Source organism: Panthera onca, chromosome B3, assembly GCF_046562875.1.
Source record: "Panthera onca isolate mPanOnc1 chromosome B3, mPanOnc1 haplotype 2, whole genome shotgun sequence".
NCBI lineage: Eukaryota > Metazoa > Chordata > Mammalia > Carnivora > Felidae > Panthera > Panthera onca.
Genome location: NC_138344.1, coordinates 83,860,148 through 83,887,895, shown reverse-complemented (window position 1 = coordinate 83,887,895; position 27,748 = coordinate 83,860,148). Strand labels below are relative to the sequence as shown.

The 27,748-nt window shown below is 36.5% G+C and overlaps 1 protein-coding gene and 1 long non-coding RNA gene across 2 annotated transcripts in view; both read left to right on the top strand.

The window, feature by feature from the left end:
• Positions 1-5,463, top strand: part of LOC132669548 (uncharacterized) — a 44,652-nt gene extending 39,189 nt beyond the window's left edge. The window contains exons 7-8 of the mRNA XM_060619506.3: positions 194-284; positions 2,533-5,463. Of these exons, the coding sequence (XP_060475489.2) occupies positions 194-284; positions 2,533-2,649 (208 nt within the window). The 3' untranslated portion in view covers positions 2,650-5,463. The remainder of the gene's footprint in view (positions 1-193; positions 285-2,532) is intronic.
• Positions 5,464-8,343: 2,880 nt separating this feature from the next.
• On the top strand, positions 8,344-26,524 carry LOC144616664 (uncharacterized). The gene is made up of 3 exons (XR_013556155.2): positions 8,344-15,388; positions 15,946-16,014; positions 24,880-26,524. It is a non-coding gene; the product is annotated as an uncharacterized LOC144616664 (long non-coding RNA).
• The last annotated feature ends 1,224 nt before the right edge of the window (positions 26,525-27,748 follow it).

The window sequence follows — 27,748 nt, the reverse complement described above, 5'->3', positions numbered from 1 at the left end:
CTTCAATACTGAACTGAAAAATTTCCCAATTTCTAATTTGCTGCTATAATCCTGTTTCCTGCAGGCAAACACTTTTGCCCACCTGGATTTCTAGGTATTGCTTATGCTGCATTTTCTCTTGTCATTTTCTTTTTTTTTTTTATGTGTTCAGTATCTGGTAAAACCTAAAATACAAGTTTTTAATATGTTGCAGAGCCTGGGAATATATCAGCCATAATGTAAGGAAACAAGGATCCTTATTAGTAACAGTACCAAGCCTTGAAGATTCTCTGTCAAGTCTTCAGGTATGTAAGCCTCTTTCCCAGCATTTTTATTGTCAAAACTTTTCTTCTACTTTTTTCTTTTTTTTTTTTTTAAACATTTTTATTTATTTTAGAGAGACAGAGCATGAGCAGGGGAGGGGCAAAGAGAGAGGGAGACACAGAATCCGAAGCAGGCTCCAGGCTCTGAGCTGTCAGCACAGAGCCTAACTCAGGGCTCAGACCCATGAACCATGAAATCGTGACCTGAGCTGAAGTTGTCCGCTTAACCGACTGAGCCACCCAGGTGCCCCTCTTCTACTTTTTTCTGGTAGCTATTACAATATTCTGGAAATGCTTTTTCTGGATATAGTGACATATGATTGAAAGAATGCAAAAGCCTATGGCTTAAGAACTGGTTTGTAGTTTTTTCATTGACCTCAAGAGCTCAGAAATTATAATTCTTATCTTGGTATTGATTCCTTTGCTTCTCCACCTGGTTTTTCCAACTGGGGGGTTACAGTTTTAGGTTAACAAATGCTCTTAAATGTTTGTAAGAAGCTTAGAACACCCACATCATAACATTTCCCTTAGAACAAAAGGAACAGAGTTGTTCAAGGCTTCTAGAATAAGATATGTAGATTGGAGGTCCATGTACTCTGTAGTTTGGAATCTTATGCAGTCCACTTCTTTGTTCCTCAGATTCTCCATATAAAATAAGCCCAGAGCACCTGAGTGGCTCAGTAGGTTGAACATACGACTTTGGCTAAAGTCGTGATCTCATCATGGATTTGAGTCCCATGTCTGGCTTTGTGTTGACAGGGTGGAGGCTGCTCTGGATTCTCTGTCTACCTCTCTCTCTGCCCCTCTCCAACAGGCTTTCTCTCTCTTTCTCAAAAATAAACATTTTTTTGAAAAGGACAGATTTTAAAAAATAAAGTAAATAAGGCCCATACTTACTAAGTTTCAACCCAATAAATTGACCTTTATATAAAGATTCATTAGTATTTATAAAGTTCTTAGAGACCCCCAGATGAAAGATACTGTTGTATTTCTCAATAATGGAGTGCTATAGTTTTTTTTAGTAGCGCTTTCCTTACCTATAAGCACTGCCAAATTTAAGTATCTATTTCTTCCTTAAAAAAAGACTAAACAATCATCAATAATACTGTAAGAACTTTTTGTTAATGATCTAAATTACAAAAGTAATTCATGTTTGCCATAAAAAGGGAAATAATCCTGAGATATATTTAAAAAAGATGTTAATCTCCCCATTCCCTCCATTTAATTCTTTTCTGGAGAGACCCATCTCATGAGTGGTATAATCCTACCATACTTTTCCATACTTATAAAAATGTGTCTTTTAAACATATGGTCTCCAATTTATTATTTCTATATAGGTTTGAAGTAACTTGGTGAATTTTCACTTAACAAAATAGTAATTTTCACGCTAAATATGTAAATCTGTCTAGATAACCACTGGAAATTATTACTTAAGAATACATAAGTATTTATACATAAGTTTATACATAAATTTTTTAATAACTTTATTGCTTTCTTGTTTAATGAATCTTCTTTAACCAGATATATTCATTGGTGGCTCTAGAATTTCTGTGCCATGGAGACTCAAGTTTACAATGCAGAGGAAGGTGGGGGGAGCAGATAAAAGTTATGGGGGGGGAGTAGATTAGCCCCTCTCATGTAGTCCCTTAGCACCATCACTGTGTATGTATGAATAGTTTTTTCTGTTCTCTGTGTATTCTCATTGTTCTAGTCTTTTATTGTTTAAACCTAATAATAATTATTAAACTAGTTACATTAAAAGAATTACTCTATTCTGCATTTTCTTTTTTCTTTCAAGTTCCAAAATCATAGTAAATTAAATCCTGAATCCGCAGACCTGCCATGTAGAACAGCAAAGAATTGTTCATATGAGGGGCACCTGGGTGGCTCAGTCAGTTGAGTGTCTGACTCTTGGTTTTGGATCAGGTCATGATCTCATGGTTTCATGAGTTCGAGCCCTGCGTCAGTCTCTGCGCTGGCAGCACAGAGCCTGCTTGGGATTCTCTCTCTCTCCCTCTGTGCCCCTCCCCCACTTGCGCTGTCTGTGTCTCTCTCAAAATAAATAAATAAACTTTAAAAATATTGTTCATATAACACTATGTAAACTTAGTCCTGCTCATTGTAAAAAAATCTCTTGTATTCAGTTACTTAGTTCATCATGATTTCTTGAGTTCCAGAGAACAGGATCATTCTGCAGTTTACATGTGTTTTTATAATCTTTCTCTTCCAGATTAATATACAGTTATCTCCCTGGGTTGAAGAGGTACCATTGAACTACGATGTATACCCAGAAAAGCATATTGACAGAGAAGCTCTTGAACAAATTCATTTGTATAAGATTCTGTGACATTAAAATAGTCCTATCTCAGTGTAATGTTTTGTGGTGTATATTACAAATTAATTTTTTAAAAATCTCCCCAATACCCTAACATATGTTTCTGTATTTTCCTTTCTAGTCTTTGTATATATGTTTACATATTTGTAAATAGTTATATGGGTATATATAAATATACGTAGTTGTGTATAGACACATAGTTGTGTCTCTATACAAGTTTAATTAAATATCGGAATATTTTTGGTTTTCCCATTTCTTTTATCTTGTTTAAAACATAAATATAGGGGCATCTGGGTTGCTCAGTTGCTTGAATGTCCGACTCTTGATATCAGCTCAGGTCATGATCTGAGGGTCGTGAGATGGAGCCCAACGTTGGGCTCCACGCTGAGGGTGGAGCCCACTTGGGATTCATATTCTCTCTCTCTCTCTCTCTCTCTCTCTCTCTCTCCCTCTCTCCCTCTCTCTCTCTCTCCCTCTCCCCCTCCCTCCCTCCCTCCCTCCCTCCCTTTGCCCCTCTCCCCCTCTTTCTCTCTCTCTCTCAAATAAATAAACAAACAAACCACATAAATATGTCTTTCTTTAGTCACTAACTCTGCATATCAATCCAGATAGGACAAAAAAGATTAGAAGGTGTTTTTATCACAAAAGAAGGGTAGAGGGGAAGAAGGTAGGTTACATTAGATCCCATTTATTAGATTTCTATTCTGTAAGATTCCTTGTATACAGCTTTATGTGAAGAGGCTAGCACAAGGACTAAAATAAAAAATAATTAAGATACTTATAGCTGTTATTTGTATAACTATTTTATACATAATTAAATGTATCGGTTTACTGTAATAGCATATATTTAGGCACTTAAATTTCAAACATAACAAACAATACTAATGCAGCAAATACATAAGATACAAATAGTAATCACACATGAAAAAATAAGTTTATTAGTAACAGTGCATAATTACAGAACGTTTATTGAATTTCACTTGATTGTGTACCTATTCTTTTTAATAGGTTTTTTTTTTTAATATTTATTTATTTTAGAGAGAGAGACAGAGTATGAGCAGGAGAGGGGCAGAGAGAGAGAGACACAGAATCTCAAGCAGGCTCCAGGCTCTGTGCTGTCAGCACAGAGCCCAACACAGGGCTCAAACCCACGAACCACAAGATCATGACCTGAGCTAAAGTCAGACACTTAACCAACTGAGCCACCCAAGCATACCAATTGGGCACCTTTTCTTAAGAAACTATATTTCTGGGGCACCTGGGTGGCTTAGTCAGTTAAGCATCTGACTCTTGATCTCAGCTCAGGTTACAATCTTATGATTCTGGGATTGAGCCCCACGTCAGGCTCTGTGCTGGAGCCTGCTTGGAGTTCCCTCTCTGCCCCTCCCCTACTCACACACTCAATCACTCTCTAAGAAAGAAAGAAAAAGAAAAGAAGCAAGAAAGGAAGGAAAGAGAAAGAAACTGTATTTTCTAAACTCTGATTCCCATTTGTCTTAGTGCTTGTTGAACTTCGAAAGCAAAATTTGCTTGCTCTGGCCCTGGGTATATGCCAGAACTCCCATTCTAGAATGCACTGGGCAGGACAAGAGAGATAACATTAGCAACACATGAAGGGACAAGTCTATTTGTAAATCATTCACCCCCTAAGCTCTAAAATAAAAATAAATATTCAGCTATCATTAGTAGAATATATTCAAGAGCATAGAATATCAGTGGTTTCCATAGATACATGCATAAAGTTACAGAAAAAATTGACAATTATTTTTTTAAGTTTTTTTTTAGTAATCTCTGCACCCAATGTGGGGCTTGAACTCATGACCCCAAGATCAAGAGTTGCCCTACCGATTGAACCAGCCAGATGTTCCAACCATTGTTTAAATACTGTTGTCACTGCAATGATTTTAGTTATGTTAAACTATATATAAACTATTTTAGTTGTGTTAAACTATGGATCTTTAGTTGATGGAATGGAAAAGAAGGTATAAAAATGTATAAAATACAAAATACTGGAAATTATTCTATGTAATATTTATGCCATTAATACAGTTTTTAGTAAATGAGGCAAATATTAGAACTATAGGATATTGAGGAGACATTCTTACACCAGTATTAAAATTCTGTGTGTAAAATTCTTTAATATAGACTTTAATATAGATTTTTATGTATAGACTTTGAAATGTCTGTATGTTTGTCTAGATGTCTCTAGACATATACTGTCATTAAAAAGGCTAGTTTCTCACTTGGGGAAAATTTTTCATCTATGGAATTTTACGCTCCAGTTTGTTACTCCTTGTGTGTCTCACAAGGTTCAGGGGAAAAAGGGTGGTGGAGCTAAGATATTTCTGTATTTCAGCAGCCAAAGGAAAAAAATCACAAAACATTTTTTCATATTACTAGTGATCAGACTACTAAAAACATTAAGATTACAGTAAATGTCTGAATTATTTAACTCTTTACCTCCTAAAATATGTGACCAATTTGATGAAAGAGTTAAACTGATAGAAAACAAAATTGTTTTTAGAACTTTTTTCTAAAAATTTTAGATATAAGGTAAGGACAGATGTTCCTAGTAAAGGGAACGGCATGTGCAGAGGCATAAAGGATAGAGAGTATTTCAGTATGACTAGACCCCAGGGTAGGAAGGATTACATGAGGGTCATGAAATAGATGGATGCCAGACCAGGAAGGGCATGGTATACCAAGCAAAGGAGATCACATTTTATTCTGAGTCAGGGTGAGCCATTAAAAGATTTTAAGCAGAAAAAAAAAAAAAAAAAGATTTTAAGCAGCATATTGATATGGTCAGAATAAAATTATAGAAGCCACTATGGTGGTCCAGTGAACTGCGTAGGAATGAGCTAAGACATTGTCTCCAAGGATATACAGAAAAGAGTCAAGAGGTATTTAGGAGGTCTCAGCTCTTTGTTAGGGAGTACATAAATCCAGAATTGAAGAGGGTTTAAAAATTACATTGATGAAGATACATAAGAAAATCAATGTGGCATTACAGCAAGTTTATTAGGTTAAAAGATAATAACAAGAAATCTACTGAATGCAACCTTATACTATCAGCATAAAAATAGTTAAATACTAAGTATTTTGGCAAAAAAGAATGCTAGGAGGCAAAAATTATGACAATAGCTTAAAAAGGAGCCTGCCATCACACACACACACACACACACACACACACACACACACACACACACACACACACAACAAGGGTATTAATTAGCATTAAAGAGAAGGATTTGGGTGGGGCATAAAGTTCCAAACATTTTTCATGTAAATAAATGAAGAATCTAGCTGACGGGGAAAAAAACCTAAAGGTTTCACTGGGGACATGCTAGCATAGTAAAAGATTTCTCCTTTTCAGAACTCCTTTCTGAGAAACGATGTTAACTAAACCAGCCTTGTTTGGCAGCTGTAAATTCCCTAGACTTGCCCAGATGCCTAAAGCAACCCAACCACTTTAGGCTGTAGTTTACCTACTTGTAAATTAAGTTAATTAATGTTTTTGGACCATGAGTTTCACAGGAGTATTATGTACATTATCTGAATCATAACTACCTTGAGATACACACATGGAAGAGCACATAAATAGAATACAAATTGAAATTGATTTTAGTCTCTCTAAAGACGTGCCCCAAGAAAATTGATAGATATAATAATCATAATTGTATCAAGGATCCTTGTTTCCAAGAGCTTTCAAATTCAAGTTCTTTTTGCCAGCAATAATGATCATTGGTTGTTACATTCTCCAAATCTTCTTGTTTTCTTAAATTTCTACTTTCTTTGAGGAAGATAAGGAAAAGAAAAATGTGCCCAAGATAACCTAGGAATAAATTGAATATGGATTAATGAAAATATAATCCTGTAGGCTAAGAAGAAAAAAAATGTATGAAAAATCTGAATCTAATGGCAGATAAAGATCACAGGCTATGAAATCAGTTCTTAAACAGGTTATATTAAAGCACATCCGTACTGACCTAAATCAAAGACAGACTTCTAAGGGGGCCTAGGTGGCTCAGTCAGTTAAGCATCCGACTTCAGCTTAGGTCATGATCTCCCGGTTAGTGGGTTCAAGCCCTGAATCTGGCTCTGTGCTGACGTTCAACCTGGAGCCTGCTTCAGATACTGTGTCTCCAGCTCTCTCTGCCTCTCCCCTGCTCATGTTTCTCTCTCCGTCTCTCTCTTCTCTCAAAAACAAAGAAACATTAAATCTTTAAAAGACACACTTCTAGATCAGGAAGTAATATATATTTAAATGGTGAGCCATCAAGAAAGATTTTCAGGTAAAAAAAACAAAAACAAAAAACACCCTAAATTCATCGATACAGATTTTGTAGTTGATGCATTACTGAGCCTGACAACAACCCAATGAAGTGGGAGCTATTAATACTATTTAACAGATGAGTAAACTGAGTTTTAGTGAAGGTAAGAAACTTTCCAAAAGTTGTACAGCTGGTAAATGGCACAACCAGGATTTAATTCTATTTTCTATCTAAACTCCAAAGCCTATGCTCTTTTGTTATGCTGCCTCTCTCTTAAATTTCATAGTCTAATATTAACCACTAAATTAACAGATTATTATGGAGAGAAGAAACTTCCTTATTTTGCCTTTGGATTCCTCATCAATGTGAGAATTGCTTTAGTAATTATCAAATGTGTGGGTTGCAACTGTGATTTTTTTTTTAAGTTTATTTAAATTGCAGCTAGTTCATATACAGTATAACAGTAGTTGCAGATATGTATAATATAGTGATTCCACACTTCATATGACAGCTAGCACTCATCACTACAAGTGCTCTCCATAATCCCCATCACCCATTTTCCCCTCCCCCCACCCCGCTACAGGTGTGATTTATAAATCTGATGGATGCTTAAACCAAGAGGAAAAGTGACAACTAGGTCATAGGTCACATTTGGCTTTTGTATGAAAGAGAGGTACAACAGGGCTTTAATATTATAATTGATACTGATTAATACTATGATTATAACATCCTAGATGGAAATTATCAATGTTTTATTATTATTTTTTTTATATTTTATTAATATAATTATATAATATTATAATTTTATATTTTTATTAATATAAAATTATTAATGTTTTTACATTAAAAGTTACCTATATAAAAAGTAGGTTCAATTTCTTCATTTTTGTCCACTTACTAAATTATTCATACATTGTAAAATAATATCTGAACTTTTCAAAAGCAACTGAAGACAAAACATGCCAAGATTTTGGTTCACAGGCAGAAAGGGTAACGAGTTCAGACTATAGATAATTTACCTAAAACAATGACTCAGGTTTTGGATTCCAGCTTTATTTTTTCCTTGCCAAACAAACATTATTATTTAGGTCAGACTGCAAGGTGCAAATAAGAAGAGCCATTCTTTCTGTTGGAAGATGAAGAATTTGGAGAAGCACAGATTTTTAGTTAGAAGTTACCTTAGGATAAACCAGTTCAAATCCATTTTCTTTTTTTTTTTTTTTTTTTTTTTATTTATTTTTGGGACAGAGAGAGACAGAGCATGAACGGGGGAGGGGCAGAGAGAGAGGGAGACACAGAATCGGAAACAGGCTCCAGGCTCCGAGCCATCAGCCCAGAGCCTGACGCGGGGCTCGAACTCACGGACCGCGAGATCGTGACCTGGCTGAAGTCGGACGCTTAACTGACTGCGCCATCCAGGCGCCCCTCAAATCCATTTTCTTAGAGAAAGAAAATTATATCTGGAACTTCTTTGCCAAGTGGGAAAAAGCAACTTCCTTAAAATAGATCTGCATTTTGGTGGTAACATGGGACCCACAATTTATGGGGTAAAACGAAGCTTGCAAAGTACTTTACGTTGGTGTTGAGAAATTGGATCCTTCCTACATTGCTGGTAGGAATATAACTTGGTAGGCGCCGTGGAAAACAGTTTGGTAGTTCCTCAAAATGTTAGCCATAGAGTTGCCATATGACCTACCAATTCCACTCCTAGATATATACCCAAGAAAAAGGAAAACTCACATCCAACCTCAAAACTTGTACACAAATGTTCATAGTACATTATTTAAAATAGCCAAAAAACAGGGTGGGGAAACAAATATCCATCAACTAGTAAATGGATAAATAAATAATGTATAAATAATTCTATACCATGGAATTTTATTCAGAATAAAAAGAAACCAAGGATTGATACATGCTAGCACATGGGTGAATCTTGAATACTTCATGCTAAGTGAAAGAAACGAGTCACAAAAGATCACGTCACAAAATGAGTCACGAAAGATCGCATGTTGTATGCTTCTATTTAAATGAAATGTCCAGAATAGGCAAATGTACAGAAAGTACATCAGTGGTTGCTTAGAGCTGGGAGGGGCAAGAGAGGGGATAGGAAGTGTCTATTAATAGGTATGGGGTTTCTTTTTGGGGTGATAAAAATAGTAAAATTAGATCATGGTGATAGCTGCATACATAACTGTGAATAGAGGAAAAACCATTGAACGGTACACTTTAAATGGTTGAAATTGTATATGAATTACATCTAAATAAAATTGTTAAAGTAAAAAAAATGAGGTACCAAAATTACTTTAGGTTGTAAGCGATACCTGTGGCTTTCTCCTTATAAGAGTTGGGTAATTTAGCACAGCAGTGTTTATATTATTAAATCATGAAGTAAGAAGACTACCTATACTTAGCTTAACAAGTACATGCTTGATTCTCAGAAAGCAAATAATTACATTAAAAATTATGCTAATCTCAAGTTCATTAGAAGAAATGAGATAATTTTAGTACTCTTACTATTTTGTATATTTGTGATCATAAAGTTATCTGAAAACAGTGTAAACCAGTGGTCTTCTATTCTTCCACCCATGCAAATCCACTGGAGATCCTGGATGAATGTCTAGCATTTTCAGAGCCTTCATACATTTTTTAGCACTGAAAATAACTTTTCCATTTATGACTATAGTCATGAAACAAGATCTGGAACATGTCTCACTGACAAAGGTCTAAAAGAAGGCAAGCTGCCCAAAAACCAAGGAGGCAGCAGGCCTAAAAGCAATTGAATACACTGTCCTTTTTTTTTCTGTATTTAGTAACAGTAACTGAACTTAGGTACCAGAACACATAGATGCATACATACTCAAAACTGTCAGAAGGCTCTTGGGTAGGAAAGGAGTAACACTGATAAAATATATCTTTGATCACTGCAAAAGGACCACAATTTTTACAGGTAAAACACTGAAGAAACCAATTTGCAAGCTCTATTAATATACACATTTAGAATTCTAACTAGCTCTTGTAAGTACTACATCTAATATTAATACTGGTGTCAAACCATACAGTTTTATTGAAGTGTAATCAATATAAAATAATCTGCAAGAAGTACAGTAAGTGTACCATGACATAGGTATACACCTCTGAATCCATTACCATAATCAAGAGGACAAACATTTCCATCCCCACTAAGGTTTTCTCTTATTTCTTTGTCATCTATCCCTCCCTTGACCCCTGTCCCAGGCAATCGCTGATCTGATTTCTGTTGTGATAGATTAGTTTGCTTTACATAAATGGAACCATACTGTACACATTTTGTCAAACTTCTCTCATTCAGCATAAGGATTTTAATGGCTATCCATTTTGCACATATCAATAATTTATTCCTTTTTACTGATGAATAGTGTTCAATAGTGTGGATTTACTACCACTTAAATACTACTACCACTGTAGCTCTTCCAACTTTGTTTCTCTTCAAAAATTTTGTGGCTACTCTAGGCCCTTTGTATTTCCATACAAATTTCAGAATCTACTTGTAAATTTCCACAGATAATCCTGCTGGATTTTTTTCATTGAGATTACATTGAATCCATAGATCAATTTGGAGAGGAATGGCATCTTAACAATATGAGTTTTCTGGGGCGACTGGCTGGCTCAGTCAGTGGAGCATCTGATTCTAGATCTCGGGATTGTAGGTTGGAATCCCACAATGAGTGTAGAGATTACTTTTAAATCTTTTTAAAAAACAATGCTGAGTTTTCTGACCCAAGAATAAGGCATGTCTTTCCATTTACTTAGGTCTTTAATTTTTCTCAGCAATGTTTTACAGCTTTTAGTGTACAGGTCTTATGCTTCCTTTGTTAAGTTTATTCCTAAGCATTTCATTGTGTTTTTTGTTTCAACATTTATTTATTTATTTATTTATTTATTTATTTATTTATTTATATAGGGGAGAACACAAGCAGGGGAGGGGAAGAGAGAGAGAGGGACAGAGGATCCCAAGCAGGCTCTGCGCTGACAGGCTGACAGCAACGAGCCCAATGTGAGTCGTAAACTCTCGAACCTCAAGGTCATGACCTGAGCCGAAGTCCAACACTCAACTGACTGAGCCACCCAGGTGCCCCCTCAAACTTTTATTTAAGTTCTAGTTAGTTAACATATACTGTAATATTGGTTTCAGGAGTAGAATTCAGTGATTCATCACTTACGTATAACACCCAGTGCTCATCGTAACAAGTACCCTCCTTAATACCCATCACCCATTTAGCCCATCCCCTATCCACCTCCCTACATCAACTTCAGTTTGTTATCTATAGTTAAGAGTCTCTTATGGTTTGCTTCCCTCTCTTGTTTAACCCACATGTCCATCTGTTTTGTTCCTTCAATTCTACATATGAGTGAAATTATATGGTATTTGTTTCTCTGACTTTTTTCACTTAGCATAATACACTCTAGCTCCATCCACATCATTGCAAATGGCAAGATTTAATTCTTTTTGATGGCTGAGTAGTATTCCATTGTATATATGTACCATCTCTTCTTTATCCATTCATCAGTCAGTGGACATTTGGGCTCTTTCCATAGTTTGGCTATTGTTGATAATGCTGCTATAAACATCGGGGTGCATGTGCCCCCTTTGAATCAGTCTTTTTGTATCTTTTGGGTAAATACCTAATAGTACAATTGCTGGATGCTAAGGTAGTTCTACTGTTTTGTTTTGTTTTGTTTTGTTTTTTTGAGAGAGAGAGAAACAGAGCATTCAAGCATAAACAAGGGAAGGACAGAGGGAGAGAGGGGGAGAGAATCCCAAACTGGCTCTATGCTCAGCACAGAGCCCAACAGTCTGAAGGGGAATCATGACCTGAGCTGAAATCAAGAGTCAGACGCTCAACCAGCTGAGCCACCCAGCTGCTCCAGATTATTTGCTTTTTGGATGGTGAGTTTGAGAAGTTTTTTATAGATTTTGGATACCGTTTATCAAATATGTCATTTACAAATATCTTCCATTCCTTAAGCTGCCTTTTAGTCTTGTTGATTGTTTCCTTCACTGTGCAGAAGCTTTTTATCTTGATGAAGTCCCAATAGTTCATTTTTGCTTTTGTTTCCCTTGCCTCCAGAGACCTGTCTAGTAAGAAGTTGCTATGGCCGAGGTCAAAGAGGTTGCTGCCTATGTTCTCCTCTAGGATTTTGATGGTTTCCTGTCTCACATTTAGGTCTTTCATCCATTTTGAATTTATTTTTGAGTACAGTGTGACAAAGTGGTTCAGTTTCCTTCTTCTGCATGTCACTGTCCAGTTTTGTCAACACCATTTGTTGAAGAGACTGTCTTTTTTCCATTGGATATTCTTTCCTGCTTTGTCAAGGATTAGCTGACCATATCATTGTGGGTAAGCATTTCATATTTTAATGTTTTTAATGAATGGTATTTAAAATTTTTTTCAATTTCTGATTGTTGCTAGTATATAGAAGTACAATTGATATTTATGTATTGACCTGTATTCTGCAACCTTGCCAAATTCACTTATTAGTACTAGTAGATTTCTTATTGATTCCTTCAGAAAAAGTTTTACTTTTTCTCTTCCAATTTATAAACTTTTGTTTCTTTACTTGCCTTATTGCAGTAGCTCTGACTTCCAGTAAAATGTTCAACTGAAGTGGTAAGGACAACTTTGTCTTGTTTCCAATCTAATGGGGAAAAAGCACTTAGTCTTTCATTTTTAAGTATGATATTAGCCATAGGTTTTCAGGACATACCCTTTATTAGTTAAATGAATTTCCCTTCTATTCCTGGTTTGCTGAGAGTGTTAGCATAAGTGGATATTAATTTTGTCAAATTATTTTTATTGAGATGATCAAATGTTTCTCTTTTTAAGTCTGCAAAAGTTGTGAACTACATTGTTTGACTTTTCAAATGGTAAACCAACTTTGCAGCCCTGAGATAAACCCTCCTTGGTTATGAAATATTATTGTTTTTATAAATTATTGGGTTTGATTTGCTAGAATTTTAAATCCATGTTCGTAAGGAATATTGATATATAGACAATAGTTGTTGTTGTTCTTGTTATTACCTTGAAATGTCTTTGGTTTTGGTGTTAGGCTAATGCTTGCCTCTGACAATTTCTGCCTTTACATTGTGTGTTTAGACCATTTACATTTACTGTAATTGTTGATATAATTGAGTTAAAATTTATCATTTTTCTTTTTGTTTTCTATTTGTCTCATCTATTGTTTGCTTTTTATTCTCGTCCTATCTTCTTTTGTATTAATCAGAACACTTTTGATGATTTTATTTTGTCTTCTTTATCTGCTTATTAGCAATACATGTTGTTTTTTTAAATGACTGCATTAGAGGGGTGCCTGGGTGGCTCATTTGGTTAAGTGTCCCATTCACGATTTCTACTATGATCTTGCAGTTGGTGAGTTCAAGCCCCACATTGGGCTCTGCGCTGACAGTGCGAAGTCTGCTTGGGATTCTCTCCTTCACCCCTCTCTTTCTGCCCGTACCCAACTCACGCTCTCTCTCTCTCTCAAAATAAATAAATAAACTTTAAAAAAAAAATGGCTGCATTAGAGTTCATAGTTCATCTTTAACTCATCACAGTCTACCTTATGTAATATTATACTAATTCACATATAGTATAAAGACCTTACCACCATATACTTCCTTTTGTCCCCACCCAGTCCTTATGCTATTGTTGTCATATGTATTTACTTCCACGTGTATTATAGACCCCACCATACATGGCTATTATTTTTTGCTTTAAATGGATCATTATTTTAAAGATAACTTTAAAGTAAGGGAAAAGTCTTTTATATTTATCCCCACATTTGCCATTTCTAGTGCTCCTCATTTCTTTGTGTAGATCCATATTTACAGTCGGTTATCATTTACCTCGTGCCTGAAGAGCTTCCTTTTTCCGTTTTTCAGCTGGTGTACTGGTGATGAATTCTCTCAGCTTTTCTATGTCTAAAAATGTCTTTATTTTGACTTAATTTTTAAAAGATTTTTGCTGGGTCTAGGATTCTACGTTAACGGTTTTATCTTTCAGTAGTTTAAGGATATTCTATGTGCACTCTGGCACCGCTCCTGTCATCCTTACTTTTGTTTCTCTGTATTTGTATCTTGTTTCTCTGGCTCCTTTTAATATTTTCCTTTTTTTAATGTTTTTATTTATTTTTGAGGGAGAGAGTATGAGTAGGTGAGGGACAGAGAGAGAGGGGGACAGAGGATCTAAAGCAGGCTCTGGGCTAAAAGCAACAATCCCATGCTGGGCTCGAACTGACCAACCATGAGATCATGACCTGAGCCGAAGTTGGACACTCAACTGACTGAGCCACCCAGGTGCCCCTGCTTGTATTATTTCCTTTTTGTTACTGGTCCTCAACAATTGCATTTTGATTTGAATTGCTGTGTTTTATTTCATTTTTCTCTTGCTTGGGATTTTTTTAGTTTCTTGGATCTGTGAGTTTATACTTCTCATGATATATAGAAAAATTTGGGTTATGATTTCTTCATATATGCATTCCATTCATCAATCTTTCTCCTCCCCTTTGAGACTCTAAGGACACATACATTAGGCTGCATGGTGTCCTGCAGTTCAGTGATGCTTTGTTCTTTTTTACCCCAGTCTTCTATCTTTCTGTGTTTCATTTTGAATAATTTCTATTGTTGTGTCTCCAAGTTTACTAATCTTTTTTTTTTTTTTAAGTAATCTCCAACACCCAACGTGGGGCTCAAACTCACGACCCTGAGATCAAGAGTGGCATACTGTACTGACTGAGCCAGCTGAGCACCCTAAACTTACTAACATTTTATTCAGCAGTGTCCAATCTGCTGTTAGTCTCATTCAGAGTATCGTTCATTTTAAGCATTGCTTCTTTTTTCATCTCCAGAAGTTTGATTTGGGTCCTTTTAAGATCTTACATACCTCTTATCATGCTCACACTTTCCTCTAACTTTTTGAAGATATGGCATTGTATTATAATAGCTGTTTTAATGTTCCTAATTAATTTAACTTATTCTGTCATCTGTGTCATTTCTGGGGCTGTTTCTATTAATTTTTTTTTCATTATAGGTTGTATTTGCCTGCTTGCTGGAATGCCTTCTAATTTTTTATTGCATGCCATTGTGCTGTGGTTTTTTTGTATAAACATTTTTGGGCTTTGTTCTGGGATACATTTATGTTACTTGGAAACAGTTTGAGCCTTTCAAGTCTCACGTTTAAGCTTTGTTGGGCAGATCCAGAAGAGCCCTTCATTTACGGCTTATTGGCCCAACTGCTAAGGTGATAACCTTCTGAAGACTCTACTCGATGCCCTACATATAAGGTCTTTCCACGCTATCTGGTTGGAACACAAATTATTCCTGACCCTGTGTGACTCCCAAGTTTTGTTGTGCTTCTTCTTTTCCAGTGATTTTTTTCCTCTGGCCCTGGTAGTTTTCTCACATGCCTGTACCGATCAGTACTCAGCTGAAGACTCAAGAGGTACTCTCCCAAGCTCTTCTTTTGTGCAGCTCTCTCCTCTGGTTTTCAACCTGAAATTCTGATGCTTTCACCTCCCAGATCTTCCAACTCTGTTTCCTCTGCTCAGAGAGGTGACCGAGCTTTGCTTGGGTTCCTCCTCCCTATGCTGCAGCCTGAAAAAATCTCCTGCAGCCAGAGCAATTATAGGAATTTCCTTCTCTGAAAAATCTCTGTCCTGCACTGCCTGCTCTTTGATCCCTGAAAACTATGACTTCATACATTTTGTCCAGTTTCTAAATTATTTTAGGTGAGAGACTAATTCTGGTCTCTGGTGATAGCAGATATCATACCATATATTTTTTTTATTTCCTATTTTAAGTTTTTTGAATCATTTCTCAAGATGGAGGAAGCTAATAAAGTGGGAAAGGCAAAAAAGCCTGAAATGAACAATTAAGAAACGCAAGAAACAATCACGATACTTTGACAAAATGTAGTACTAGCTAATAACTAAATACCCAAAGCCTTTTAGAAAACATGTCAAAAACCCTTTTAATCATTACCATATCTCAACTTTACAGCTTCAAGTATTAAACAGACTCTAGCACTGGCAGCTTTTGGAAAACCCACCCTTCACTGCAATTTTACCTGTGAGTAAAATTGGACAATTTTTCTTTAAATTATGAAAGATATTGAGCATAAAACTTAATTTTCAAGTGACCAGATTTTACTCTAATGAAGCCAAAGATGAGTATGGTCGTTTTTCCAGCATAAGTTATAGAATGATAGTCAGAAGAAATTACTTTAAAAAGAAATTTTTCAGGGGTGCCTGGGTGGCTCAGTCAGTTAAGGGTCCAACTTTGGCTCTGGTCATGATCTCGTGGTTCGTGAATTCGAGCCTAGCATCAGGCTGTGTGATGATGACAACTTGGAAACTGGAGTCGGTTTCAGATTCTGTGTCTCCCTCTCTTTCTCTGCCCCTCTCCCGCTCATGTGCGCGGGCTTTCTCTCTCTCTCAAAAATAAATAAACATTAAAAAATTTGTAATAAATAAAAAAGAAAAGAAAATTTTCAGGGGTTCCTGGGTGGATCAGTTGGTTGAGTGTCTGACTTTGACTCAGGTCATGATCTCATGGTTTGTGAGTTTGAGCCCTGCGTCAGGGTCTATGCTGACAGCTTGGAGCCTGGAGCCTGCTTCAGATTCTGTGTCTCCCTCTTTTTCTGCCCCTGCCCTGTTCTCACACACACTCTCTCTCTCTGTCTCAAAAATAAACATTTAAAAAAATAAAAGAAAGCTTTCAAAGTGAAATAATAAATATATTTTCCCCTGTGAGGGGGAAAATCACCTCAGATGAGTTATCTCACTTTTTCCAAACAAAGAAATAATCGGGCTGACCAAAGGCATGGAAAGTTTCAAACACACATAAAGGGTGGTACAACTGAAAAGGGCTTGTAATACAGCAAGCTGGCCACCAGGCTTAATCACCTAAAAGCTGTATTGTCAGCATTCCTGTCGAATGGATGAATGAGCCCAGAAGGATACTTCTGATTAAAAAAAAAGGAAGGCATAGTAGAAATGTTACTATGTAAGAGTGCCAATAGGCAAGAGAGGTGGTAATTATCCTTCACTAATCACCTAAAAATACAGCATCTTCTCCTTTTTGAAGGTCCCAATGATCCCCACCTGCTGACTTTCACATCTTTCTGTTATTTCCTCCCATTGTGTGTCGGCTGGACCCAGTGACTTGCTTCTCATGAATAGAATATGGCAAAAGTGATGGAAAGGTGTGTCTGAGATTAGTTTACAAAAGACTATGACTTCCATCTTCATCTCTCTCTCTCTCTTGCTCTCTCACTTGCTCATTGTGATGGAGGAGACTGCCATGTTGTGAACCGCTCAGTGGTTAGGTCTAGGTGGCAAAGAACAGAGGGCAGCTTCCAGTCAACAGTCAGAGAGGAACTGAGGCCCTTAGTGCAACATACTGAGAGGAACTAAATCCTCCCAATGTCCTCCAAGTAAGATAGAAGTGGATCCACCTCTAGTCAAGCATTAAGAACACTGAAAACACTGCAGCCACAGCTAACACCTTGACTGCAACCTTGTGAGAGACCCAGAGTCAGAAGACCCAACTAAGCCACGTCTACCTTCCTTACCCATAGATGCTATAAGAGAGTAAATGTCTATTGCTTTTATTCATGAAGTGGTAACGTACAGCAATAGAAAACTAATACAGATTCCATATGATAAATAGTAACTTATCCCTAACTCAAATTTCACTTAAGAAGAAGTGAATATGCATCTGAGAAGATTTATTCTTTACCCAGTCAAGGTAGTTATTGTCCAGAAAAAGCTTAGATACATGCCAAGTGATCATATCATGATCTCACTTCTGAGTTTAGAAATTAATCTGAAAGAATTGTAGTTTCCAGTCATATTTTTCCATTAAGAAACTATGAGGTTCTATTTTTATGAGCCATAAGTACAATTTTCCACTATTCTGAAAAATAATATACTCCTAGCTCTGTAGTAACTATGGTTGATTCCGGAAATAAGTATTCTGTAGTGGAAATTATCAGAACTGTGGATTTGAATAGACCTAGCTATTTAAATAAACAGCCACCATTTTGTGAAAATTCAAAAGAAGAACAAATGATGTGACAATTCTCATAAATAGTTCATTTAAGAAATTATTCTCGGGGCACCTGGGTGGCTCGGTCAGTTAAGCATCCAGCTCTTGATTTCAGCTCAGGTCATGATCTCACAGTTTGTGAGACTAAGCCCCAAGTGGACTCCTTGCTGACAACAAGGAGCCTGCTTGGGTTTCTCTCTCTCCCTCTCTCAGTCTGCCCCTACCCCCCTGCACACAGATGCTCTCTCTCTCTCAAAATAAGTAAATAAACTTTTAAAAGAGTTATTCTCAAACTAGTGGATATATTGATGTTTCTATAGTTCTTTAAAATCTACTTCTAGATTTTATATGCTCTTTGGTGTATATGATACATTTTATAATAAAAACCAAGTTAAAAAAATCAAACAAGCCTTCTGCCTTCTTCTGATATTTAAGACTTTATTTAAAAGTCAAGCTGTAAAGGGTGCATATGGTAGTCATCTGAAAAAAGATGTGCCTTCTAAGCTTCTATTAAGTTTAACATACTTTAGTTCTCCTAAAATTTTTTAAGTTACCTGTTTACCAAAGATCCAACCACTCAGGTCCTCCAAAATTAATCCTTTTGTTTTGTTTTGTTAATTTTTGATGGGGGGGGGGGGGAGGGGCAGGGAGAGAGAGAGAATCTTAAGCAGGCTTCATGCCCAGCATGGCGCCCAGTGCGGGGTTTGAATCCTACAACCCTGGGATCGTGACCTGAGTGGAAATCAAGAGTCAGATACTCAACAGAATGAGCCACCCAGGTGCTTTTTAGTCCTTTTGTTTTCAAAGATAAAGGTGAAAAAGCAAAAAATAAAGAGAAGCCACACAATAAGAAAAAAGGTAAATTGCTTCTGCAGTTACCTCCTTTTTTCATCTGCCACAGGTTTAAACATTTGTCTACATGGATTGATCTCTTCCTTTTCTCAAATATTCAGTCAGAATACCTGAATCTCAGAATTCAGTCAGAAGGGCTACTTCTGACACTGATATTATGAATCCCACTATGCATTTATTACTCATTCTGAGTATTACTATTAATATCATCATTCATTGAAGCAGTAATGCATGCTACCACTTTAAAGTTTGGAATTAGATTAAATTTGCAACTCTGTTGGCACATCTGGATTGTTTTACAACTGGATGCCTTTGGGACTTTTGTTTATAGTATTTTATAAATGCAATGCTGTTTTGGTTTTTATTTTTTTACTCTTTTTGAATTACGGCTTTAGTTTTCATTCATTCAGAAAATATTTATAGACCTTTTACTAGATATCTGGAACTATTTAAGATAGGTATGCAGCAGTGAACAAGATAAGCAAGGTCACAGTCTTTTTGGGGTGTATATCTTTTTTTTTTAAGTTTATTTATTTTTGAGAGAGGGAGCGTGAGCAGGGGAGAGGTGGGGGGGAGGGGACAGAGGATCCAAAGCAGGCTCTGTGCTGACAGCAACAAGCCTTTGCAGGCTCAAACCCAAGAACCGTGAGATCATGACCCGAGCTGAAGTCGGACGCTCAACCGACTGAGCCACACAGGCGCCCCGTGGGGTGTATATCTTAACTGGGAGAGGAGTGGAGGTGGAGGGTGCTAGGCAAGTAAAATAAATTACCAACTGAAGTTTTGCACTACATAATATTTTTATTTTTTTAATATTTTACTTACTGTCATTTATTTATTTTTATTTTAGAGAGAAAAAGAGCATACAAGTGGAGGAGAGGGGCAGAGGGAGAGAGAGAGAATCTTAAGCAGGCTCCACACTTAGTGCAGAGCCCAATGAGGGGTTCGATTCCTCGACCCTGGGATGATGACCTGAGCTGAAATCAAGAGTCTGACACTTAACTGACTGAGCCACCACCACTATATATATACACACTATATAGCATAGTATAGTATAGTATAGTATATACTATATAGGTATACTATTTACTATACAGTATACCTGTATATTACTATTTAGTATACAGTATACCTGTATATTTACTATACAGTAGTATAGTAAATTTACTATACAGTATTTACTATACAGTATACCTGTATATTACTATATATATATATGTGTGTGTGTATATATATATATACACATATATATGTGTGTGTGTATATATATATATATACACATAAATATGTGTGTGTGTGTATATCTATATATATACACACACATACATATGTAGGTCATGAATACATATATACATATATATATATATATATATGTATATATGTATATACTGATACAGATTTGTAAAAGTGACAATAATACACTCATGCTCCCTTCTCTAAGTGTGTCTTAACAGATTAAACCATACACTTAATGACATCTATACATTATATAATCAACATCTTAAATAACAGCTTTGAAATCTCTCAATGATAGGTTGCACTGCATGAAAGATCGAGATGTAGGCACTTAATGCCATACTCATTAAAACAGGGAGGGATTAACTCTCATCATGTATATACTCAAATCAAAGTTAATGCCACTTGGTTTTCTTTTTCTTTCTTTTAATAAAAATTATATAGTTTGCCATTAAATATCTTTGAGTAGACCTGATCTTTCAGGTCATGAATATTTTTTTTAAAAAAATTTTAATATTTATTCATTTTTTGAGAGACAGAGACAGTGCAAGCAGGGGAGGGCAGAGAGAGGGAGACACAGAATCCGAAGCAGGCTCCAGGCTCTGAGCTGTCTGCACAGAACCCGACGCAGGACTCAAACTCATGAACCGTGAGATCATGACCTGAGCTGAAGCCGGATGCTTAACATACTGAGCCGCCCGGGTGCCCCTCAGGTCATGAATGTTTAATGAAAATAACAAAATTAGTTATCATCTTTGAAGGGGAGAAAATTTCAGGTAAGAAAAGACCTATTCTGTCCACCTACAGTAGACTGCTTAATACTGCAAGGAAGGCATTTAGCAAGAGCACACTGGAGATAAGAAGTGCCCAGGGCTTTCTCCTCTTTGATCTACATATTGTGCTTCATGTGCCAAGGGTGTGACACCATCTTAAACACAATCTTACCTTTCCCCCCTCAGACACCAAATTGACAGGGTAGAATAGATGGAGCACTATGGATGGAGCTATGGCATACCAGGGAGAAAAATCTCTATTATGTAATTTTCTGTATCTTCAAAACAAATCAAGCTTCAAACAGGAAATATTGTCACCCCTAGAAAAGTTCTACCCATCAGAATATGAGATACTCATGTGTTGCTGATAGTAGTGTCATAAAAGCCTTAAAATGTTTAAAGACCTTGACTAAGCAGTTCCATCTCTGGGAACTTAAGAAAATAATCGGATATTTATAGAATTACTTACATATGATAGTTCATCACAGTATTGTTTATAATGGTTAAACATTGGAAACAAACTAAATGTCTAATAGAGATTAAGAACAGAGCAACCATATTCTGAAATGATAATCAGGAGTAGAAGAATATGTCAGAATGTGAATAAATATTCACAATGTATTGTTAGGTTAAAAAATGAGGTTACAAAATATAGAAAAGTATTTAATTGAAAATCAAATGTCAGTAAATGTCACAGATTTCACAGTAGACAGCAGTAAGCCAGTCACTCGTTTCAGACATCACTCTAAATCAGAATACTTATGTAAGGAACAATCCAAAGTTAAGCTCTTAGATAATGTGTATGCTATTATGCTTCAGAAGATTCAGGGGATACATTTTTGGACAGTTATCAGTAATTTCAATATGTGCCTTTTTTACATTGACCCTACTTGAGATTTGTGACTAGCAAATATTAATGTATTTCTGCTCTTAAATCACGAAATTCGTTTATTCCTTGTGGATATGTGAAATCACGTGGTTGCTTGTTTCTGCTTGAACAATATGAAATGCCTTTCTTCATTAGGTGGGATTCATGCATATCTAATTTTCCATGGAAGATTAATGACAGCATAATATACAATATATGACTAAAACCTAAATGGAGATGCTGTTCATGGTTGACTTGTAACATTGATATCATTACCTTGAAATTGGTGTTTAGGGCCTCATTCTTCTGCATTTTGTATGACTAAGGAATATTTTGAATTTTATAAATAAAATGTTATACCAATTGGTCTTTAAAGAAAAAGTGGTGCCAATCTATTAAAATACTGATGCATCTTTATAATAGTAATAGATAGAAGTAGAGAATATTAGTTGATGTGGTTGAAATGAAGAAACCTTCACAGATATCAGTAGAAGATAGCTAGCTAACTCTTTCCTAAAAAGGCATACACTTGTACATCAACATTTCTTAATAATTACCTCAGGCCTGAAAATTATTGAAATCCTTACTCCTAGGTCATTATATTAGAACAAGAATGCTTCTTGAATGCTTATAATCTATATTTTGAACAAGGATTATTCAAATTGGATTTGAAATTTAAAAAAAAAGAGGTCACAGAGTATTATATAGAATATGATCCCAATTACACATGTGTTTGTGTATATGTGTATAAATGTACATATAAATAAAAATGTTTAAAGTTATATGCCCAGATGTAAACAGTGATTATCTCAAAGGTGGCTTTTTTCTTTCTTTCTTTCTTTCTTTCTTTCTTTCTTTCTTTCTTTCTTTCTGCTTTTCTGTGTATTTCAAACTTTTTTTTTAAAATGTTTATTTTATTTTTGAGAGAGAGAGAGACAAAGCGTGAGCAGGCGAGGAGCAGAGAGAGAGATAGAGACACAGAATCTGAAACAGGCTCCAGGCTCTGAGCTGTCAGCACAGAGCCAGATGCAGGGCTTGAACCCACGGACCACGAGATCATGACCTGAGCCAAAGTCAGATGCCTAACCGACTGAGCCACTAGGTGCCCCTGCATATTTCAAACTTTTAAGAATGAAAAGCTGGTAGGGGCGCCTGGGTGGTTCAGTTGGTTGAGTGTCTGACTTGGGCTCAGGTCATGATCTCACGGTTCATGGGTTTGAGCCCCATGTTGGGCTCTGGGCTGACAGCTCAGAGCCCGGAGCCTACTTAGGGATTCTGTGTCTCCCTCTCTCTCTGCCCCTCCCCCATTCATGCTCTGTCTCTCTCAGCCTCTCAAAAATAAAGAAACATAATAAAAAAAATTTGTTTAAAGAATGAAAAGCCGGTATTCCTTTTGTTGTCAAAGAAAAGTACAGCAATTTTTAACAAAGTTCTACTTTTCTGAAGTTCCATTATTCTCATTTGGCATCACTCTTCCCATCCTCACTTTCTGAATGTCTATATATTGTCTATATCTTCGTAGTATCAATTGTCAATGTCTGATATTTATCAGAGATTCACCGTTATAGGATTACAAGCTTCCAATTTTTCTCAAGGTACCTCTCCATTTAACAAGTATTTGCTAAATTAAACTAAATACATTTATCTTTCTGTTAGCCTAGCCTCTGTGACAGAGCTGCAAGGTAGAACTGTGTGTAATGGGGGCTTCAGGAGTAGGAGGGATAAATTAATATTATGCCAAATATTAATGCCAAACACTTAATAATTTCTTTGCAAAGCAATATTACAAAAATGCAATGCTGTATGCCAAGGTGAAATAGAAAATGTTCCAGAAAGGAGTGGGAACATTGGGAAGCCAACTAAACAGAAAAGTGTTGGGGCCCCTCCCCCAGAAAAAATCTTAAGGGTCTGGGAACTCTTTCTTTTTTTGCTTCTTCCTTCCTTTTTTTTTTTTTTTAAGCAGTTATTATTTTTAGTTACTTATTTCCTTTTGGGCAACTCTATAGTGAGAAAAGTTTTTTCTTTCCCCCTAGCTCAAAGTTTAAGTATCAAACATGTGAATGACCCAGTGCCTTCTCTCAGGGAGAGTGCAGCTCCAGGGAATGAAGACCAAGGATCTCTAGCTATCATTCTTGGGGGTGGTCCTAGAGAGTTAGAGACTCTGTGCCTATTGAGAGAGACCGGAAGCCAAACCAGTGTGTGGGTCCAAAAGAGACCCAAAGACTAAGAATGGTCCTTGGTCACCTGTGGTGCTAGGAGTGAGATCACAGAGAAACAGCATGCAGCATCATTGACTGGCCAATTATTGGATTTAGGGATTAGCAGCAAAAACAAAACAGAACACATTGGGGACAACAGCATACGCACCTGAGGTGGTGACAGAGCTGGGATCTCTATTCTCGGGAAATTAGTTATTAAAATGGCCCTTTACAGGGCGCCTGGGTGGCTCACTCGGTTAAGCATCCGACTTCAGCTCAGGTCATGATCTTGTGGTTCATGGGTTCCAGCCCTTCATTGGGCTTTGTGCTAACAGCTCAGACCCTGGAGCCTGCTGTGGATTCTGTATCTCCCTCTCTCTCTGCTCCTCTCCCCACTCATGCTCGCGCTCTCTGTCTCAAAAATAAACATTTTTTAAAAATAATAAAAATAAGTAAATAAAATGCCCCTTTACTGGGCACCTGGCTGGCTCAGTCAGTGGAACATGTGACTCTTGATCTCAGGGTTATGAGTTCGAGCCCCACATTGGATGTAGTGATTACTTAAAAATAAAATCTTTAAAATAAAATAAAATGCCCCTCTGCATAAGAAATTACAAAAAAAAAAAAAAAAGACACAATACAGGTTTAGGGGAGGACAAGAGTAGGGGGAGTTACATGTGTACATAACACAGGGCTGTGTTATCATCCACAACCCCACCACAGAGAGTTGGGGTACAGCCACCAGTGGCAGACAACTTTCATCAAAAAGTAGACAGCTGTAACTTTAAGTCTCCAATGTGCTAGCCAGGGTAAGAGCCGCTACTTCCATTAAGGGAACATAAAACTGAAAGCTGCAAATGACACTTTTTCTATTCTGTGCTTTGCTTTCCAGCAAGTCACGTGTTTATCAGACTTCTCTTTATTTAAAACTGGGTAATACTTTTTTCTCACCTTGCAGGTGCCTCCTGAAATACAGTCAACACAATGCTGTGCTTTGGCTACTTGTGTTTTTTAAGAATAAACCAAAATCAGCATTTTTAATCAACCACATTGGACCAGATTGGGAGAGAAAGACTAATGTGTTCCAATTGCCTCGTTCCTCTTTATGACCAAGCAGGAAGTTTCAGAGCAAACCTCCACCTCTCAGGAAGTTTACGTCAAAATGAGTATTGACATCCTGTTTAATAGAGTCTTAAATTTTTTCCTCACTTCCAGACACTCACCGTTTGAATTAAAATGTTTGAGTAATCTGTCCTGAAATTATGTTTCCTTTGACTCTCAGAAGACTATGTCTAAGTGACAAATGGAATATCTCTATGACTAATAATGATAAAAGTTAAAGTTTTTTTTTAGTAGTAAGTACCTGTAATTATAACTCTTATTTGTATCAGTATTCCCTACCCCTTATTCATTTGATCTTTCAAGTAGGTCCTTGTTAATTATATTCTGATTCATTAGTTATGCCGCCAATACACTAAAAACAAGCAGATGAAACCCGGAGTAGAACATTCTGGAGCTTCCCTCCAGGACATACTATGTAATACTGAAGTGAGGGAGGTGAGGTGCTGGTGGCTCTGGATCCTCTAGAAACTGGCTGTATGATCTGGCTAAGTCTCATAACCTCTCTGGCTTCAGCTTTCTCACCTGAAAATGAGGTGGGTGGTTAAATGATTGTCAGTACATCCTGTGCAATTGTACGATGGAGAAGTAGAAATCTTTATCTCAGATACTGTAAAGTCATACTTCTTAATTAAAAAAAAAAAAAAAGTAAGTGTAAGCCTCAGTTTGCATCTTCCTAAGTGTATTGGTTAGGATTCTTTAGGGTTGAAAGCAATGGAAATCCAAATGGACCTTATTTAGATAAGAAGGCAAATCTATTTTAAATGTATAGAAGCATCTCACAGAACTCAAGGACAGATAGTCAACCGCACATAAGGAACCAGGAAGACAAATGTCCAAAGCACTCTCCTTCTCCAGTCTCCCCCTCTCTTTGTGCATGTGCTTCATTCCACCTCCTCTCTGTAGACTAGGTTCTTCTGCTTCCCTTGACCACATCATGAAAAAGAGGACAGCCTGGAAGCTCTTGAGTTTAAAAGTTATAGTCCAGGCATAAAAAGAGAAATGGCTCATTTAGTCCAAACACCATAATTTAGTCCAAATTCCATATCCAGAAAAGGCTCTGATTTGTCTGTATTAGGACAGATGCCCACCCCTGGACTAATTGACTGCCATGTAGGTTTGAGGCCATTTAGATGGAACATAACAGCTTTCACCAGAATCCTGAGGGAGAGTAGAGAAATTTTTAGAGATGGGAAATAAATAGAAAATCCAACAGACATTCTTGCACTAAAATTCCACTTAACACAATAGTATTTTTTCATTTTGAAATAATTATAGATTCACAGGAAGTTGAAAAATTAGAACAGAGAGGTTCCACCTAGTTTCCCTCAGTAGTAGCATTTTACATAACTGTAGTATAATATCAAAAGCAGGAAATTGACATTGGTATAATCCATAGAATTTATTCATATTTCACCATCTTTACAAGCACTCATTTGTACGCATGTATAAAAATCTATGCAGATTTATCACATCTTTATAGATTTGTGTAACCACCACCATCATCAAGATACAGAACAATTCCGTCAGCACAAAGACCCCGTGCACAAATGCACAGTTCATTTAATTTTCATGAAGTAAATTCACCCATGCAATTCAGTGCAAGAAACAAAATCACCACCATTTCAGAAGACCTCCTTATACCCCTTTTCAGTCATTACTCTCCCTTAAGAGTGAATCACATATTATGTACTCTTTTGTATCTGACTTCTTTTGCTCAATATTATGTTTGTGGCATTCATCTATAATTGCTTTATATAATTATGGTTCACTCATTCTTTAAGGAGCTTAATTTTAACATTTTTTGAGGTTATATGACATACAATAATCTGTACATTTTCAAAGTGTACAATTTGATGAGCTTAGATATATATACCTATATCTGTAGCAATACCACAATCAAGATAATGAACATATCTACTTCCTCAAAATATTCCATGAATTTTTCATTTTTTTAAATATTTATTCATTTTTGAGAGACAGAGAGAGACAGCGAGTGAGCAGGGGAGGGGCAGAGAGAAAGACACAGAATCTGAAGCAGGTTCCAGGCTTTGAGCTATCAGCACAGAGCCCAAAGCGGAGCTCAAACCCACCAACCATGAGATCATGACCTGAGCCGAAGTTGGACACTTAACCAACTGAACGTCCACCAGGCACCCCTATTCCATGAATTTTTTAAACTAAGAATGGTTGGAAAAAAGTGAACTTCTTGGGGCTACATTGACTTTCAGATCTTTTGTGGAAGGTTGGGATAATTACTTTTCTCTATTGTTAGGACTTCAATGAGAGAAGTTCTTACGTATGTTCTATCAAAAAAATATCCTGCTTTACAAGATCATAAATCTAAATAATTATCTAAACTGCCACCTGAAGTGGTTTTATGAAGCAATGTTACTTGTGACTGCTGGAGACAAATAGGAAATCCTGATATAAAAGCAAACACAATCCACACACACACACAAACGTGTACACATATACGCATTCATGCAAAAGGACTGACTGGACCAAAATCCTGGATTGACTAAGGTCCAAACCCCAAACTGTAAGTAGAATAATAGTGTTTAGAGGGCTGTAGGCCAAAGGACATTTACTCATTTTATATACATATAAAACTTACATAGCACTATTCTTAAATGTGTACAAACATAGTTGTTAAAATGAACAGTTCTTCGCATTCATTGATTCACATATCCTCAAAGCTTCTCAGT